This window comes from Abramis brama, assembly GCF_963993115.1.
Source record: "Abramis brama genome assembly, chromosome: 3".
NCBI classification, from domain to species: Eukaryota; Metazoa; Chordata; class Actinopteri; order Cypriniformes; family Leuciscidae; genus Abramis; species Abramis brama.
In genome coordinates, this window is record NC_139965.1 from 54,313,377 (window position 1) to 54,330,833 (window position 17,457).

Here is a 17,457-nt window from a genome sequence, read left to right on the forward strand (position 1 = left end):
AATTGGCAATATTATATTTTAATTTCCTTCTGATTACTCTTCGCTAGTATGCATTATTCTGATTGTTTACATGTTAAAATAAGCAATGGTTCTTGTTGCTGATTGGTACCTGTTCAAGCTTCTGTATGTGGTGTTCAGACAGTGTCAGGGGGGTGGGTAATGTTGGTGAGGGTTATGAAAAGTTAATCTTTGCCATACTCCGTCTCTCTGTGATCATTGCCTCTGGAGCAGGCATGCCTCGGTGCCCAGCTTGCAGGATCATTTGCGGGGGAAATGAGGTTTGAAATAGTTCTAGTGATTCCACTGGCAGAATCCTATTTTTGAGTATGACATATGACTGCTGTGCCATTTACGTATACTGTGACACAATCTGGTTAGGTTTATTGAGGGAGGCTTACGTTGGAATGTTTTTGATAATGTCAATATGATGTGTGACGTATAATAGGTATTGTGGTCTTTTTCTTTTTTTTTTCTGACCATGAATTAAATTAGTGTCATATTCAGTGCTCTGTACCATGTTTCTCTCTCTCTTCCTACCCACAATGATATGACCAGGCCAAGCTCACATAATGTAGCATGTTACTTGGATTTATTAGCTGTGGAATCAGAGGTAAACTAATCATTCTCACTTTCCAGAAAGCCTATAAACCTTAAAAGTTGTTTTAATCCTTTTTCAAAACTGTCAGATGAGGCTTTGTTCAACCAGCATTCAAAGTTTGTCTTTACGAACTTGTGCTTTTTTAAAGTTTTAAGGTAAAATGTGCAGTTATATGATTTTCTTATTTCCAATTCTACAGTTGATGACAAAACCAGTCACATGGGTCAATTTTTTGAAATTGAGATTTATACATAATCTGATAGCTAAATAAATAAGCTTTCCATTGATTTATGGTTTGTTAGGATAGGACAATATTTGGCCGAGATACAACTATTTGAAAATCTGGAATTTGAGGGTGCAAAAAAGAAACATTGGGAAAATTATATATTTACGGTTGGAAATTTACAAAATATCTTCTTGGAACATGATCTTTACTTAATATCCTAATGATTTTTGGCATAAAAGAAAAATCTATAATTTTGACCCATACAATGTATTGTTGGCTATTGCCACAAATATACCCGTGCGACTTGTGACTGGTTTTGTGATCCAGGGTCTCAATTCTCCATCCTGCTTACCACCACCTCTATTCAAATTCTGAATTTGAACTGAAATTCAAAAGGCATTCATAATCCAGTTCTGAATAGCATACACACCTTGTTTGTGTCACAGCAAGAATTAGTCAAATCACAGACAAATATTGAAATGAGCAAAACAATATTCAGAGATGTGATTTTTTTTTTTTTTAACTGTTTTGGTTTTAGAGAGAATAAAAAGAGAAAGAAAAATCCATCAATCTTCACTTTAAACTTTTTCCACATATTCTAGCTCATTTAATGTCTTCCTTGTGATTGTGCAAGGCTTTGGTTGTAAAACTCACTCTGAGTAATTGACTTTCCAGGTTTTATTACCTGCAGAGTTTTCCTTCTCTGTCGCGGCGGAGATGCAAGGCCGCAGACACACAGGAAATACGAGCCTCATATTTTACTATCTTTTTTTTTTTTAAATTCTTTCGTCACCTGTGGGGTATTCGCTCAGATCCCTGAATGATATTGGATGGATTATTTTTCAGTTTGCAGTGAAGTTAATTATGTGGGTAAATTATGGGGTAAAAGAAAAGGACCATGCTACCTGTTATCAGTGGCATAAGTTATATCTCAGGAATACAATGGCTTAGGTGGAACTCAATAAAAGAGTTAAAGCAAGGACAATTTCAAAGACAGCCTGTCTGATAACAAAAGAGCGCACCTGATAATGAATGAATGGTGAATGCTGGCATGCCTCTGAAGTACTAAGGGAAAGGAGGGGAGCTAGATGGAGTGTGACTACCGAGCGCTTGCCAGTGTGTTTTATGGCTAATTGAAGCATTTGTGGTAAAACAGCCATGAATGGCACCCTTTAGAATTAGAGCAGGTTAATATATTGTGATCCCACAATTAGCCCACGATTGTTAAGATCTGTTTAATTCGGTGGGGTCCATTAAGCGGAATGGGAAAGGTCCTTTCTATTTTTCTTCCCTTCTTACTCAAGGCCATTTCTCTTTGGAGCTGCCAGAGGCAATCGATGGCTGTGGACACGGCTCCAGAGGTTGCCAGGCAAATCTGACCACTCTGGCACTGGGCTGGATGTACTTTGCAAATGTTGGTTGCACTTTGAATTATGAGTCTGAATGGAGGACAAAGGTTATTGAGCTTGTTTCATAGAATACGAGATAACCAATGTTGAAAGAGGAGTGCAGGTTTTGGCAGAACGTTTGATTGCTGTATAAACCCTGGAGCACCCTCTGTCATTCTAGATAACGTCTGAGCTAGAGTTCACACTTAACAAGTAGTTTTACTAACCACCAGTCCTTATTTGCGCGCATGCTGCTATTGAGAAAACTGTTTCCGTAAAGAAGATCCTCAAACGAATAAAAACGTTTCTCTGTAAACCAAATGATGAGCATCTATGGGAAGTCATCCTGAATAGCCAGGATTAAAATTAGCTGGAATGAAATACTTATTGTTATTGCCCTCTGTTTTATTGGCTGCCTGGGTTTTTATGAAGTTGCAGAAGACAAATTGCGGGAGACAGCAAAAGCATAGCTCAAAGAAAGGACATTATTAGCCAACCATTAAATGGCAGCAGGCTATGAATTTCTTTCTAGCTGCTTTACGTCAGAACTCAGGTGTCCCTGTGAATGTTTTGTTATATCTCGGAAAAATGCGCTGTTATCTAATCCAATACAGAATTAAGAAACATGTCCTAAGGAGGGCATTATGAATTCAGTGAAGCCGGGCTTAGTATTTTCCTCCCTGTCAGTGCACTAATCAAACGTTAGCTCTATCAGTACTGAAATCTCTTAAATAGAGTGAGATAAGTAAAATGGCCTTGTTTTGATGTCTCAAAAGCTGCTCCCGTGAGCATGGGGAGATGCTGGTGTGTAATCGTGGGAAACTATTAATAGAAAAGGGATCAAACGGGGTGATCGTTGCACATGGGACTGGAGGCTAAGCAATGCAACACTTCTATCTAAAGAGGACAGTCCCCCTGCAGCCATCACAATTGTGCCCGAACGCTATCAGCAAGCGATGCTAATCCTGTGGTGTGCATAAAAGGATTTGTTCTTGTTGGCCTGCATACGCCACGTCCCCCAGCAATTTTGGTGTTTATCTTTTGCAATTGCTAAGTCCCGTGGGTTTTGGTGCTGGAACTTCCAGTGCCTGTGACTTTTCCACAGCCACTGCTTTACAGATACTACCCCTTCTGTGTTACCATCTGCAGAAGAGACAGAGACAGGAACATCAAAGACTGGAAGCAGCATTTAGCATTTGATTCTGTAATCACACTTCATATGCTCAAAAAATATTGCATCTATTTCAGTTCACAATAAGGCTCCTTATCTATGGATTGCCAGCTTGAATTTTGTTGATGAGCCATTTGAGACGTCTGAGTTAGGGATTGGAGGAACTTAACTTCCCTCTTTTTGTTTCTTACCTCTTTCTCGCTACTTCCCTGGGTAGTTGCTGTGTGTCAGCTCAGTTAATGGGTTTCTTAGGGGAGATATTATTTTGGTCCAGTAAGCTGCATGTTTAATGTATGACTGACAGTGCTGACTCATGTGGCTTAGGCAATTTGTAGTTGAAAGAGATTTTGTAGTAAAAAAAATAAAAATCTCCATCCTCTATTAGCGATTATAGAGCACTGCTCCACTCTGAAAACAAAATCGACTTCTCCAGACTAAAATGTCCTTTTTTTCCCACTGTTCTTTCTCTTTCCCCTTTTCTTTTCGCCCCCTTAAGAAGATAGATGAGGAAAATGAGGCCAACTTGCTGGCAGTGCTCACAGAAACCCTGGACAGTATCCCAGTGGACGAAGACGGTTTGCCTTCGTTCGAGGCCCTGGCAGATGGGGACGTGACCAATGCCAGTGATCAGAGCTGTCCTTCCACCCCCGATGGCTCGCCACGCACCCCAGAGCCAGAGGAGCCTTCCCTGGTAAGAAACGCTCCTCCCGTGCTTCCCGTGTGCCCAATCCTGTTTTGCCATGAAGCATGGCCCTCTCATTCTGTTTGCTTCCCTCGGTCTTTCTCCGTCCCAAAGTCTTTCACTTTCCCTGACTCCCTCTGTCTGGTCTTCACTAGCACCAGATAAGGAGATGCTGCAGGCCTATCACCAAAAATGGGTACAGACTCGCCAGACAACAGCTCTGGCAGCCTCCTATTGATGTCTGCACAGAACATAACCATAGCTCTGTTGAAAAAGCAGATCAAAGTATATCAGTGTTCCTGAGGTGTTAATTGCTTTGTTCATTACTGCAAAAAGAAACATGCACAACACTGTCAAGCTGAAGCAATGAAAAATATGCTGAAATAATTCAATTTAATCAAGTGGACTATTTTAATCAGTTTTTTCTTTAATAAACCAGCAGTAAAAAGTAATAGCAATCCACATAGCATTTGTTTTGTTGTGTATTAGCAGGTTAATGCTCATCACATCAGATTCTGATGAGTATCACAGAAAAAGCATTGCACCTGATCTACCTGACATACTGCCACACTATTATTTTGATCTGACTCATATCCTACAAAATGAAATCCGTAAAGTTTAAGCTTGCATCACACATATAGTCATATATTGCATAAATGTATTATATGCACATGATACTGCTGTCATCAAATAAATCGGTTTGTCAACTTACAGGATGCTTACAGAGAGAATCTTTTGAAAAATATACGTGTAAATGGCTTGCAAGAGACAATATTTACAAACAGCAGAGCATGGTGTAGGTAACAACGCCACAGTCATGGGTTTGATTCTCAGAAAATGCATGAACCAATAAACTATATACCCTGAATGCAATGTAAATCACTTTGGATAGAAGTGTCTGCCAAATGCATACATGTAATGTAAATGTAATATAAATATTGTTTGGAGTTTGTAATAAATGCATAGCTGTAATCCTTATGATCTGCTTTTCTGCTCTGTTTGTAGCTGAAGAAGCTCCTCCTGGCGCCTGCTAACTCCCAGCTCAGCTATAATCAATACCCAGGTGGCAAGGCACAGAACCATGCAGCCAGCAACCAACGGATCAGACCAACACCTGCTGTTGCCAAGGTAGCTGCTCGCTGCACTTCTTGCATCAAAGGCCTGGTGTGTGAGCTCATCTGCTAGTTTCTTGTAATTCTTTGCTTTCTGATAAATTATACAAATAGTCTAAAGCTTGATTACGTTGTGTTATGACTGTCTCGTCTAAAAGTTTGTGACCCTTAATGACGTTCAGGACTTCGGAATGGCACCATCTCATTTCCATGAAATAAAGAAAATGTGTACATGTCCTGATATAATTAGCGTTGTTGGTCTCATTGTCACAAAAACAATGATTTATTACCACAGGCCCAGTCATGTTGTAAACTAGAAGAAAAAAATAGTATTTATTTGAGGTGAACATCATGCATAATTCTCTCCCCTTCACACAAACACGCTCATACACATGCACAACTCTCTTTGAGGAGTAAATTTTTCATAATGACTTTGACTCTGTTTCTGGAGCTCTGCACATGGCAGTGTCCCAGGGGACACCACTGTCTCCTCCTGCTGCCTGCATGCAGATCTTCCTGGAGTCGTCCCAAGACCTTGTAATTAAGATGATGGGAAAAGCACAGTCACGTTGCCTTTTGGGAGACTAAACCACCTCTGCGCTAACCCCCTATTCTAATCTCCCTATGTTACCAGTGTCCCCTGTTACATGCCATACTCATTCTGCCCCCTCTCTCTCTCTCTCTCTCTCTCTCTCTCTCTCTCTATTTCTCTGATTCTTGTTCTTTAGACAGAAAACCCCTGGAACAGCAAACCACGTGGGGCCTGTCCCAACCGGTCCATGAGACGCCCTTGCACTGAGCTGCTCAAGTACCTCACCTCCAGTGACGAGGCCTTCCAGACCAAAGCCAGGGAAGCCAAGAGCACCTGGACAGGTTGCGGCAAGGACAGGGGAGGGGCTTGCACCTCTTCCTGCTCATCTTCTTCCTCTCCATCATCTTCGTCCACCTCCTCTTTCTCGTCCCTGTCGTCCTGCTCCTCTTCCACCGCCTCCAAAAAGAAGACGTCCTCTGCCTCCCCATCATCACAGCAGCAGCAGCAGCAGCAGCAACAGCAGCAGCAGCAGCAGCTGGCATTGCAGGCCCAGCGAGGTGAGAGCCAGGCAGCCAGCACGTGTAGTGTGGCTGGTGAGGGGGCAGGGAAGTGGCGGCGGTGTACTCAAGGGGAGCAATCCGCCCCCGTTGTGCTGTCCCGTGGAGGCGGCTGTGGCCATGCTTGCTCCGGCGAAGAGGGGAGGCTGCCAGGCCTGCAGCCAGCTGTTGACCCAGGCAGCCTGGCCGCTGCCCGCTTTATTAGGTACATGCACTCTTACTCTCTCCCGCCTAGAGAGACGGGTCATGCAGGCAGCTGTGGTCATTGCCTTGAGGCAGGCGGCTTGGCTGAGGCTGGCCGTGCTAATAGGCACATCACGGTGACCATTAGGAAAAGGAGGCAAGAGCTAGAGCACCCCATGCTCAGTCAGATGCTCACCTCCAGGCCCAGGCCAGCCCGTTACCGGGCTCACCTGCAGTTGCCCAGTGTCCCCCAGAATAATAGGCGAGACCTACCTGACTTGGCTCCTAGAGTCCAAGAGAGCCGTGGACACTTAGAGCAAGCTAGCTGTGATCACCCTAGAAAGACACCTAGCTTACACAAACAAACATTTAGTGTGGCCGACGAGAGTGATCTTAAGTGTTCAACAGAGCTTAAATTAGACCTAGAGAGTTGGTTAAGCATGCCAGAACAGGTGACAGGAGACAGCTTGCATGATCTGGTAGGCCAAGCTGGGGAGGATGTTTTTGAATATGTCATAGGCAGCCCCATGTCATTCTCACAGGGCCTGCCAAGCCCATTGTTCCCAGACTCTTTAGTTCCAGAGCACACGCCCTCCGACTCACAAAAACAGGCACTCTGCAGGCACCTTGATGACCAAGTCCCACCAGTGTTAGGTAATCATTGCTGCATCCCTGCCCTCTCTCCTTTGCCTCTCTTCCTTTAACTGCTTCCCAGTTTGACCACACACTAACCCCAGCACTAACACAAACCTAACATTTACTTGGGAACAAAAACAAAAGCAGACAGCCACACAATTCACTCCAAAGGATAAACCTCTGAATTGGCACAAACCTTTGCCTGTAGATTAATTATAAATGAAAGACGAGGTACGCCTGTAACACTTTAAACTATCACGTGCCCAATTTCAAACTCAGATCTGTGCTGAAAAGCTTCTTTGTCAGGCTGTCGTAATATAGCTGTCTAACTGAGAGATACTACCTAGCTGCAGTTGGAGACGGTCGCAGCCTCAGGCAACTGCACACGCTTCCTTGACTCTTCTTTCTTCCTCTGCTTTGGTTTCAATTGCATGCAAAATATCTTCTTTTTAGACATAATTTTAGCAGTATGAAACATTTGTGCCATTCTTTTTCATGTCATAGTCTGTTTTATGTTTTCTACTCATTCTGACTGTTGGAATGTGGTGGACCTTGTATGATGGGCTGAGAAACTGAACACAAACCATCACTTCATCCTGCCTCTCAAAAAATGCAGTCAGATAAAGACAAAAACTATGGGGTCCAACTATTGGTTTTTCTCCAAATTTCTGGCTGGAGAGTCATCTAGCCTTTCAGTGCAGGGTTGGATTTGTAACATCTTTGCTGTCACTGATTGAGTCTAAGATATTTAGTAGTAGATGTGGACCTGAAATATATTGGGCACAGTGTGAATTAGTAAATTAATTACCCATGCTCCTTTGTGTTCTGCAGCCAAACCAACCATCTTGCCACTTCCTTTGACCCCAGAGTCTCCAAAGTAAGTGAGAGAGTTTTTACACAACTTTTGTAGAGCAGACACAATCTGAACTAAAAAAAAGAAGAAAAAAAGATGAGGCATTTTGTTAATTTCATTTCCATTTGTAAGCTCACACAAACACTTTCAGCACTCCATTCATGTTCTCATAACTTTTTCTCCTTTGTGTTGCAGTGACCACAAGGGATCTCCGTTTGAGAACAAAACCATTGAACGCACATTGAGTGTGGAGATCTGTGGAACCCCAGGTAAACAAACACAAGGTCTTTGCTCATAACCAAGAAAAGAAAATTAAAACTGTACCAAAGACAAAAATCTCCCTCTTTCCTCCATTTTTCTTATTGATAATCTGAAATATCTTGCTTTTTTTTATCATTCACTTTTAAAGATAAAACTTATTTGGCGAAGGGCAAATTTTCCAACAAGCCTACTTTGATAGTTTATTCAAAGCAAAGGGTTCAAGGTGAACTGATGGAGCATGGTCAGAATTTTACACAGTCCTCCATTGATTACTTTTTTCCATTCTTTGTGTGATTTATTGGAAGGTTTCACTCTTCCCTTTTTTAACAGTTAGTATTCTCTCTTTCTCATTTAGACTAATGCTTTTTGACTGGGCAGCTCACTGCCTCAGTACATCAGAGATAAATTGTTGTGGCATTATTATTGTTTTAATTGGTTTTGCCATGCAATTTGGGTTTGCCGATATTATCAGCATCTTTTTTTAGAGAGTCTGGCAATTTGATTAGGGACATAAAGGTAATTTCCTCTGTTAATTCTGCTATTTAAAAGGGCCCATTTGTGAAATTGAGCTAAAGCATTTTTTATGTAATTGAAAGGATATATATATATATATATATATATATATATATATATATATGTACATGTGTGTGTTTGTGTGCCTGTGTGTGTGTGTGTGTGTGTGTGTGTGTGTGTGTGTTGTGTGTGTGTTGTGTGTGTGTGTCTTTTCATATATTTATTTTAAAACACGTTGGTGTTGACCAAAAGTAATTATACCCGGACGAAGTTTATGTCAGCTGGGGCTGAAACACAACTCTTCAGCAGTTCTCCCCTTTCTCACTTTCTTTCTCTCAGCATAAATCATGCAGGTAATTATTTCTGTATCCCCCATGCAGAGATTAATCATTCCAGGTCAATAAAAACAAAATGGCTGCCCTTTCCCTCTCAAAGTGTGTCATGGTGAATGGGCAATTTGATATGCACTTACTACAAGGTATTGGCCCTCAGTGTAAAGATTTGACCTAGCCGGAGGGTACAATGTAACTCTGTGTTTGGTGTATTTGCTCAAACGTGGATTATGTCATAAGTGTTTAGATAAACTACACATTTTGAGTCACTTCTGCAAGCCATTCGTGTTTCCATATATTAAAGATGTGTGTTAGCTTTTAGATTAAAGAGTCATGTGAGGTCACCTTTACAGCCTCTTATGCAAGGCTAAGGGGTTAAATTATCTCTGTATTTAATACACAAGCTTGTGCCTACTAACCTTTTTTACGATACCTCTTACACAATTCAGATTTAGGATTCAGTACTATTTTAAAACAGGAAAGGGAGGGCAAGTGCTTTGAAGTTGAAGTTCTCTGATGAGGATAAGTATACATTCTCCTAGTGTCTGCTATAGTCCTATAGACTACCCTAAGCCCTTCATACTAATATGTGTTTACTGATGATCATAGCAGATTAACTGATTACAAGTCAGTGTAAAGTCGAATGAGACTCTAAAGTCATACAATAAATACATTTCCATTGAGGTTTGTGTCATCATTACAGCGGTGTGTGACACCTGTGGAATAGCCAGCACTATGAAAGTGCCAGATTTAATACCATTCCCTAATCCCCATTCCTCTAGTCTAATAGATTAACTTGAGCGGGGGTTGCTTTAATTATGGTATCATATGACACCCAGGTCAGTCTGTGTTACGCTCCTTGTGTGGCATTTTAAGATTACCACGGGGATCAGTTCTGTAAGCTTTAAGTAATAATTCGTTCAGAGGTCCCTGCGTAATTCACACCCTGCCAGAAACAGACGAGAGAACCCACCGGTATATGATTAGTGTTTGTATCTGTGTGCATTCATCATGGCTGCCTTGAACTGAACAGCACATATTTATGTAATGCTATGTAATGTAATTTATGTAATGTAATGTAAAGGCGATAATGGTCCTTGGTTTATGACCCTGCGTGCATTGTTTTACCCAGATGGTGTTTGATTGGTGCAGCAGAAGTTCCTTTGGCAGTGCATGCTTTCTTTTCATAGCTCATTGCATTGGCATAATGATAAATTTAGTCAAGGCCACTGTTGTTTTGTATGTCGAATCAGGCTCGTAATGGTTGCTGTACTGTATCCATTTAATTAGGTGATTGACAGACAGACGAAGAAAGAAAAGGAGAGATGGGTATTTATTTATTAAGTGTGCTTGCTGAAAGCACTTATTGTTCTTCTTAAGTCTTCTTCTTCTTCTTCTTCTTCTTCTTCTTCTTCTTCTTCTTCTTCTTCTTCTACTTCTTCTTCTTCTTCTTCTTATTCTTATTCTTATTCCCGGGAGAAAATTTTTGGCCAGCTCCTGCGCCTAGGCCCTATGAGACAGAGACACCGTTCCAACTTTAAAACGTCCGGTCAGTACCGGTGTAAGTTGCTTGCGAAGATGACATCACAAGTCCATGTCGTTCGTCCGCCATATTGGATTGAACAGAAAGCGAAACTAAATTTTCACAGGTCACAAATTTGGTCCGAACTTCACGAAACTGGACGTACATGATCCTTGTACCAAGCCTCACAAAAGTTACTAGAAGGATTTTTGATTTTCGGAAGTGTTTGCCCGTCACAGCCAAACGAAATCGGCGGCGTAGTCACCAAAACAGGAAGTAGTTCATATTTCAGGAACGCTGTCACGTATCGAAACCAAACTTTGTACATGAACTCGGGACTCCAATGTGAGGATGTACAAGATCTGAATTTATTTATTTTATTTATTTTTTATTTCAGGCTAATTGACAAACCCATTTACTTTTGTCTATGCAAAAGAGTTTCACCTCACACTTTTAATGTTAATGCATTTAGACAGTAGGTGGCACTGTTGTATTACATTTCACAGAGCTGCCAAGTCAGTGTATAGACTGCATTAATTTTTACTAGGTTTGTCTTAATAAATGCAGGACCTGAATTTCGTTTTTTAACTGTGTTTGTGCGCGCGGGAAATATGCTGCGCATAACAATAGAAAACAAGGAGAAACGCGCAGTCACGAACAATCAACAACGTCGCTCGAGAGGTGCGTTGTGGACTGCGAATTGGACTTCACAGGGTATTCCGCCATCTTAAGTGAGATCATTTCTTCACAAACAGCTCTTTTTGACTCAATGTTAGAATGCTGCACCTACACTCGATAGTGTGAATAAGATCAGCGCAACGCAGACCACTGCATTGACAGCGTGAAACATATGATCTGTCTACGACCAGGGCTCAGCGGAAGACAGAAAATGCCGGTCCAGCGCTGATTGAGGAATTAAATTCGAAAATAAAAGACAGTTTGACACTTTTTTCTCGCATCTGTGAATTTATTTTTTAATCATTTGTTCTGAGATGAAGCGAATATATTTGTGCGGGAATTTCTTGCACTATAAAAGCTAACCTTGCGGGAATGGTTTAAATTATGCGCAATCCCCACATTCCCGCACCGAAATTCAAGCCCTGAAATGGCAGCGGGATGTGTAATATAGTGGCACTAGTCTACATTGCAGACATGTCTCTTAATGCACATAACTTTTCACCTTTTTGCACAATCTTGAAAAAAGTACTATTGTTGAAATTCTCAGATCAAGCAAACTTCAACACACCCTTATCCACTACCTGCTAACGTTAGTGCACTGCACCCGAGCAAGCACACTTTGCAGTTCCTCCGGAAATGCATTTTTTTTATTTTGTTGTTGTTGAAATACCTGTCAGGATATGGTCGTAAAATAATGTGATCCTGAAAATATTCAGAAAATGGCTGTAGTTTGATGCACTGAACGCTGTTTTTAATCAAAATAAATAATGTATAGAAAGGTCATAATATGTATATAAAGCAGGAAAATATTGAAATAGAAAGAGAGAGGGAGAAATAGAGAAAAATAAAGAGGAACTACCTCCGGTTGTTTGTGCAAGTGCATTATCCATGCCATAAAGCAACACATCTCAAGACTTCCCATATAAATGCCATCTGTTGGCACATAAATCTGTCAAGATGGCTGGGGTTCATGAGCAGAAAAGGTGGCAAAGATGAAGAGAATGATAACAGCTCCTGCATCACTGTGCTTTCATCAGAGTCCCAGGAGGGTGGCATTCATGCATCTGTCGAAAGCACCAGTATTATTATAAGATCTGACTCTTTCTAATGAATTAGGATTGTTTATGGTCTGGAGGAAGTTTAATTGAGTAACTCTGTCTGTATCACAGTGCAATCTGAGGTCACATTAATCTGTCAGGGTTGCAATAAAATACGGATAAGGATTAGGTCTAAATGAAAGGGAATATTTTAATCAGGCTCAAGTGTGTGCTCGTCCAGTCACTTAGAGACAGACCAAGCACTGTTAAGGAACATGAGGGATCTCATTTGGTAAATCTTTTGTCTCTTCTTCCCTCCAGGTCTGACACCACCTACCACGCCTCCTCACAAAGCCAGTCAAGAGAACCCTTTCAAACTATCACTCAAAAACAAGCTTTCTTCATGCTCTCCCTTGGCCCTGACAAGCAAAAGGCCCAGGCTGAGCAATGGGGGCTCTTGTCCTCAGCCAACCAGCGGCTCTATTCGGAAGGGCCCCGAGCAGACTGAGCTCTATGCCCAGCTGAGCAAGGCATCCTTCACAATGCCCCTAGGGGGCTTGGAGGAGCGTCGGGGCAAGCGGCCCATGCCCCGCGTCTTTGGCGATCACGACTATTGTCAGTCTACAAGCACAAAACGAGACAGCACCACCACAGCTACAGCGGTAACTGGGCCAACGGAGGGCCGGCATGTGGAATGTAAAGACTCGAACATGCCGACCTCCTCTACTTCTACATCATCATTGTCTTCCACCACCCCTTTGTCTTCCTCTCTGGCCAGGCAGCTTCAGGGCTTTTCCCCCACTGCTCAGGAGGCTTGTCTGGACACAGATGCTCACGGACAGGACCACAAGTCCACTTCAGGCTCTGAAACGTCTGAGGATTGCAGTTCTGCTGGCAGGAAGCTACTAAGGGACCAGGAGATCCGGGAAGAGCTCAACAAGCACTTTGGAAAGCCTCAGCAAGCCTTCTATAACGGGGTTTTGGGAGAGCAAAGGGACAACCGGCCGCTAGAGGACAGTGACTCTGGGGATGAGTACCCCAGTCTTCTCAGTGACTACATGCACCCGGTTCTGCCTGACTTTGAGGACCTTGAGGTAGGCCGGGAGCGCCTGTTCTACTTGGGGGAAGGTTCTCCACTTGAGCTGCTCCTCGAAGGATCGCCCTCCAGCTCCCCTTCCAGCAGTTCATTCTCATGGAGCTCTGTCTCACCTCCTTCAACTCAGCTCTCCCCACAGCACCTCCGCTGGTCACGCTCCATCTCTCGCACACGTTTCTCATCTCACCACAGATACAGATCCCTCTCCAGGTCTCCATACTCCCGCTCTGAGTCTCCCGACAGCCGTTCTCCCTCTAGGTAAGTTCTGGTGTGAGCCTACCACCTGTCTCAGAAACACGTTTATCTAGCAATCTTTTTGGACACAAATCCACATACAGTATCTCTGCAGGAGGGGCTGTAAAGAATGTAAACATCTTTCTGTGGCTGTCACTGCGATAAAGCGCCAGTCTGGGTCTCACAGAACGGACACTGAAGTCATTACGGCTGATTTTGCACAACCAGAGAAAAATTATGTTCAGTATACAATAAGCATGAGCTTGGAAGATAAACAGTATTTTAGATGGTAAATTGCTCATCTACACACTTGCAACGTTCTTGCTGTTACACTAAATGAGCCATTCCAAACCTGAGTTTAGACATTCGCTCACCATTATAGCGATACACTGACTTTTCATAAATTGCAGAAACACCTTCAGAGGAGTTCTGAAGTTTCATTTCACTTATCATCCGCAAGCAGTGCAGATGACAAATAGAGTCCAGCAGAGTCATTTCTTGGGCAAACAAGCTTGTGTCACTTGAGGAACTTGGGAGACTTATGGAAGTCTCACATTGTTTCCTCAATGGGCCTTCATCCCTTTAACTTGAATTTTAGATTAATTTCTCTCCAGCACTCTTTGATGGGGCTCTGTTGTTTTTAGTAGCAGCTGTTGTTTTGCTCGACAGCATTGCCCGCTCCATCCCCGCGAGATGAAAGAAATGCCCAGTAAGTGAAGTCCTGAACACTCTAAAGTGGGTTACATCCAGATAGCATGCCAGCAAGACAATATTTACAGTGCCTCCTTTTGATATGTGTGTGTGTGTGTGTGTGTGTGTGTGTGTGTGTATGTATGTATGTATGTATGTATGTATGTATGTATGTATGTTTAGTAACACATGATAAAGTGATTGTACTGATAAAGGAGACTTCAAAACCGCTATCCAGAAGATTTCTCAGATTGTTTACTTACTTTTCAATATCTAGTGATATTGCCATTGTTCACGTTTACAAGCTCTCGATACATCTAATGGCCTATATAGCTAAACGTTTTCCCATAAGCATTGTTTTCCCCTTTTTTTATTCTAAGGTTCCCCCTTTATTTCCCTTTTTATTGCTTATGTATGTTATTTAAAGTTACACTATATACTGTATAGCAGGGTTCACCAATCTCAGTCCTGGAGGGCCGCTGTCCCTGCAGAGTTTAGCTCCAACCAGCTCCAACACACCTGTTTGAAAGTTTCTAGTATGCCTAGTGAGACCTTGATTAGCTGGTTCAGGTGTGTTTAATTGGGGTTGGAGCTAAACTCTGCAGGACAGCGGCCCTCCAGGACCGAGATTGGTGAACCCTGCTGTATAGATTTCACTTGCTGATGATCCTTTGTAAGTAAAGAAAGTGTTCAGTTTAAGACTAAGGTACAATTTTACTTTTTTCTGCTTATACACAGGTCTCCTCACAATATGGACGATAGCACTATTATTCCCAGGATTTATAAAAGCCCTCGGTCCCAGTCTAATTCTATTTTTGGTCGGAGACCCAGGTAAGTGCTTGCGCATGGCTTTTCCTTTTTTCACTCTTTAATATACTGTATAAATTTATGATGTGACACTTATACTAGAAAAAATGTGCATATGCTGATAATAAAGACCTGTACATGAGACAGTCTTAAATAAGTGCTGCAAGATAGAATGTACTATGTCTGCAATACTTTCAGTCTGTCCTTATGCAAAGGAAGCAAGTCACTTGCTGACTCTGTCTAATTGATATGATGAGTTATCATGATACATCATTTCAAGGCCTTAACTTTTCAAACTTTTACAATAAAGCTTTCGTTGGCAAGAGCAGCTTGCATTAGGGACCCACTACCTCCCAGCTACACCTTTTCCCTGATGGTGCTGTAGTCCGCTCATATTGTGCTTTTACACCATGTTGCCTCTTTTGCAAATGGCTGTAGAAAAAAGTTGCACTTTTTGGACGTAAAGTTCAAACTAAGCAAAAAGTAATGGCATGTGAAGTTGTGCTGACAGACACAGCTGCCAAATTTCTGCCATATTCCCTTAAGAGTCCCGCCATTGGGAGCTGTAACCTTTTGCGATGTAATGAGACATCTTATTAATGTGTTTGTTTGTCTTCCACGTTAAGAAGAATGGAAAGCAGTCTGCTCTGAGCTAGCTGATTCCCAAGGCCACTTGAGCAAAACAGCAAACAATATATCTATGTCCTCAGAGAAAAATTTTATTGCTCAGGGGTTGCTCTTTCACAGCTCAGAAGACTTAATTGAGTTCTCAGTTATATTTAATTTAAGTTTCTTCAACAGTTCCTTTGAAAAAATTAAAACGGAAGTATTTTTTGGATTAGTTAGCCAAGATATTTTGGTCCCTGAAAGATTTTACCAGAAATTGTGTGTTCTTTTGAATACTCTTTTATGAACTCTAGAGGAGACACTTGACATTACTAGGGAATTTATGTAAAAAAAAAACAAAGTATATATATTCTCATTATATTTCTTATAGTTGTGATAGTTGTGTGTTTAGAGGGTGTGTATATTTTTTATGGAATGTTTTGTCCTTTTCAACTACAGGTATGACAGCTACGAGGAATACCAGCATGAGCGTCTGAAGCAGGAAGAGTTCCGACGTGACTATGAGAAACGGGAATGTGAGAGAGCCGAGCAGAGGGAGAGACAACGGCAAAAAGCAATAGTAAGTACACCCTCTTTAGTATTTTAGGGGTTAAAACCTACAGATTTAAAATTGTTTTTTGTTTTGTTTTGTTTTGTAAAGGGCATATAACACTTTCTTGAAACTATTACTCTGCCTTCATAATTTACTTTTATATCTTTTCAAATGCTCTTTATGCATAGATTTTATGAGCCAGACTTTCAGTCAAAATTCATCATACAAATATTAATTTAAAAACATTGATAAGATTGTTTGTTGAAACATGATAATCTAAATAGGAGTGAAATAAAAATATTAATGATGAAAAAAATCTAAATTAAAAAACAAAATGTCAAAAGTGTAAAAAAAAAACAAAACAAAAAAACATTTCCATCCCAGAATGCTATTAAACACAAAATATAATTTTGAATGTGATGGCAATGGCTCTGGGATTAAAATGTTTCAGAAAACATGACAGAATTATTTTGTTTTAAATGTCTGTCCACTGTTGGACAATTTAAACAAAATATTGAGTGTTGATTTTCTAAAAGTCCACAGGGCCAAACATGCCCATAGTTGACGAAAACCCTATTATGCTTGGAGGTGTTTTTCAGTTGTGGTCTCTCTCCTTCTAGCAGGAATCGTACATTAGCACAGACGTTATCCTTCTCTCAGGCTTTCTCTGCATCCGTCACTGTGTATGCCTACAGAAAGCTCGAAGCACACAGCCATCCCAGCGCGCGCGCGCTCTCTCTCTCTCTCACTCAAAAAGTGAACTTGTGCAAAGACTGCATTCTGAATCATTCAGGCTGCACGCGTTTCCTCTTTATCTCCCAGTTGTGTATTTTTAACATCTCCGTGGAGTTTCCGAATGGTGCCAGATTCAATTAATCACACCATGGGCTAAATGCTTTCGACCAGACAATTGAAGGAAAAGTTGAAATAAGATTGCCCAAATCAAAGGTATGTTAATATGTGGGCTCAAAATGAGCAGTTTAATTTCTAACGCTTACATATTTGAAATGCAGTTCTCTGAGATGAAATATCAGTTTTGTTCTCTCTCGCTGTGCCTGACCAGACTGTGAAATGAGACGGCTTTCCAACTCAGTTCACTGATAAATGCACACGTCAAATAATGCACGCATGACTTGGCCCTGCGTACGTTTTTTTTTTTTTTCTCTTTCTTTTTTTTTTTTTTTTCTTCG

The 17,457-nt window shown here is 41.5% G+C and overlaps 1 protein-coding gene across 7 annotated transcripts in view; it reads left to right on the forward strand.

Moving 5' to 3' along the window:
- Positions 1-17,457, forward strand: part of ppargc1a (peroxisome proliferator-activated receptor gamma, coactivator 1 alpha) — a 46,435-nt gene that overhangs the window by 20,982 nt on the left and 7,996 nt on the right. For 2 of the 7 annotated variants that reach the window (XR_014605459.1, XM_084109420.1), the window contains exons 3-10: positions 3,880-4,074; positions 5,071-5,193; positions 5,906-7,103; positions 7,917-7,962; positions 8,134-8,207; positions 12,603-13,635; positions 15,040-15,132; positions 16,174-16,294. Coding sequence is in view for 5 of the 7 variants with exons in the window: in XM_084109420.1 (XP_083965546.1) it covers positions 3,880-4,074; positions 5,071-5,193; positions 5,906-7,103; positions 7,917-7,962; positions 8,134-8,207; positions 12,603-13,635; positions 15,040-15,132; positions 16,174-16,294 (2,883 nt within the window). In the remaining 2 variants the exon portion in view is untranslated. Of the gene's footprint in view, positions 1-3,879; positions 4,075-5,070; positions 5,230-5,905; positions 7,104-7,916; positions 7,963-8,133; positions 8,208-12,602; positions 13,636-15,039; positions 15,133-16,173; positions 16,295-17,457 lie in introns of all 7 variants that reach the window. The other 5 variants (XR_014605460.1, XM_084109418.1, XM_084109421.1 and 2 more) reach the window with 4 other exon arrangements.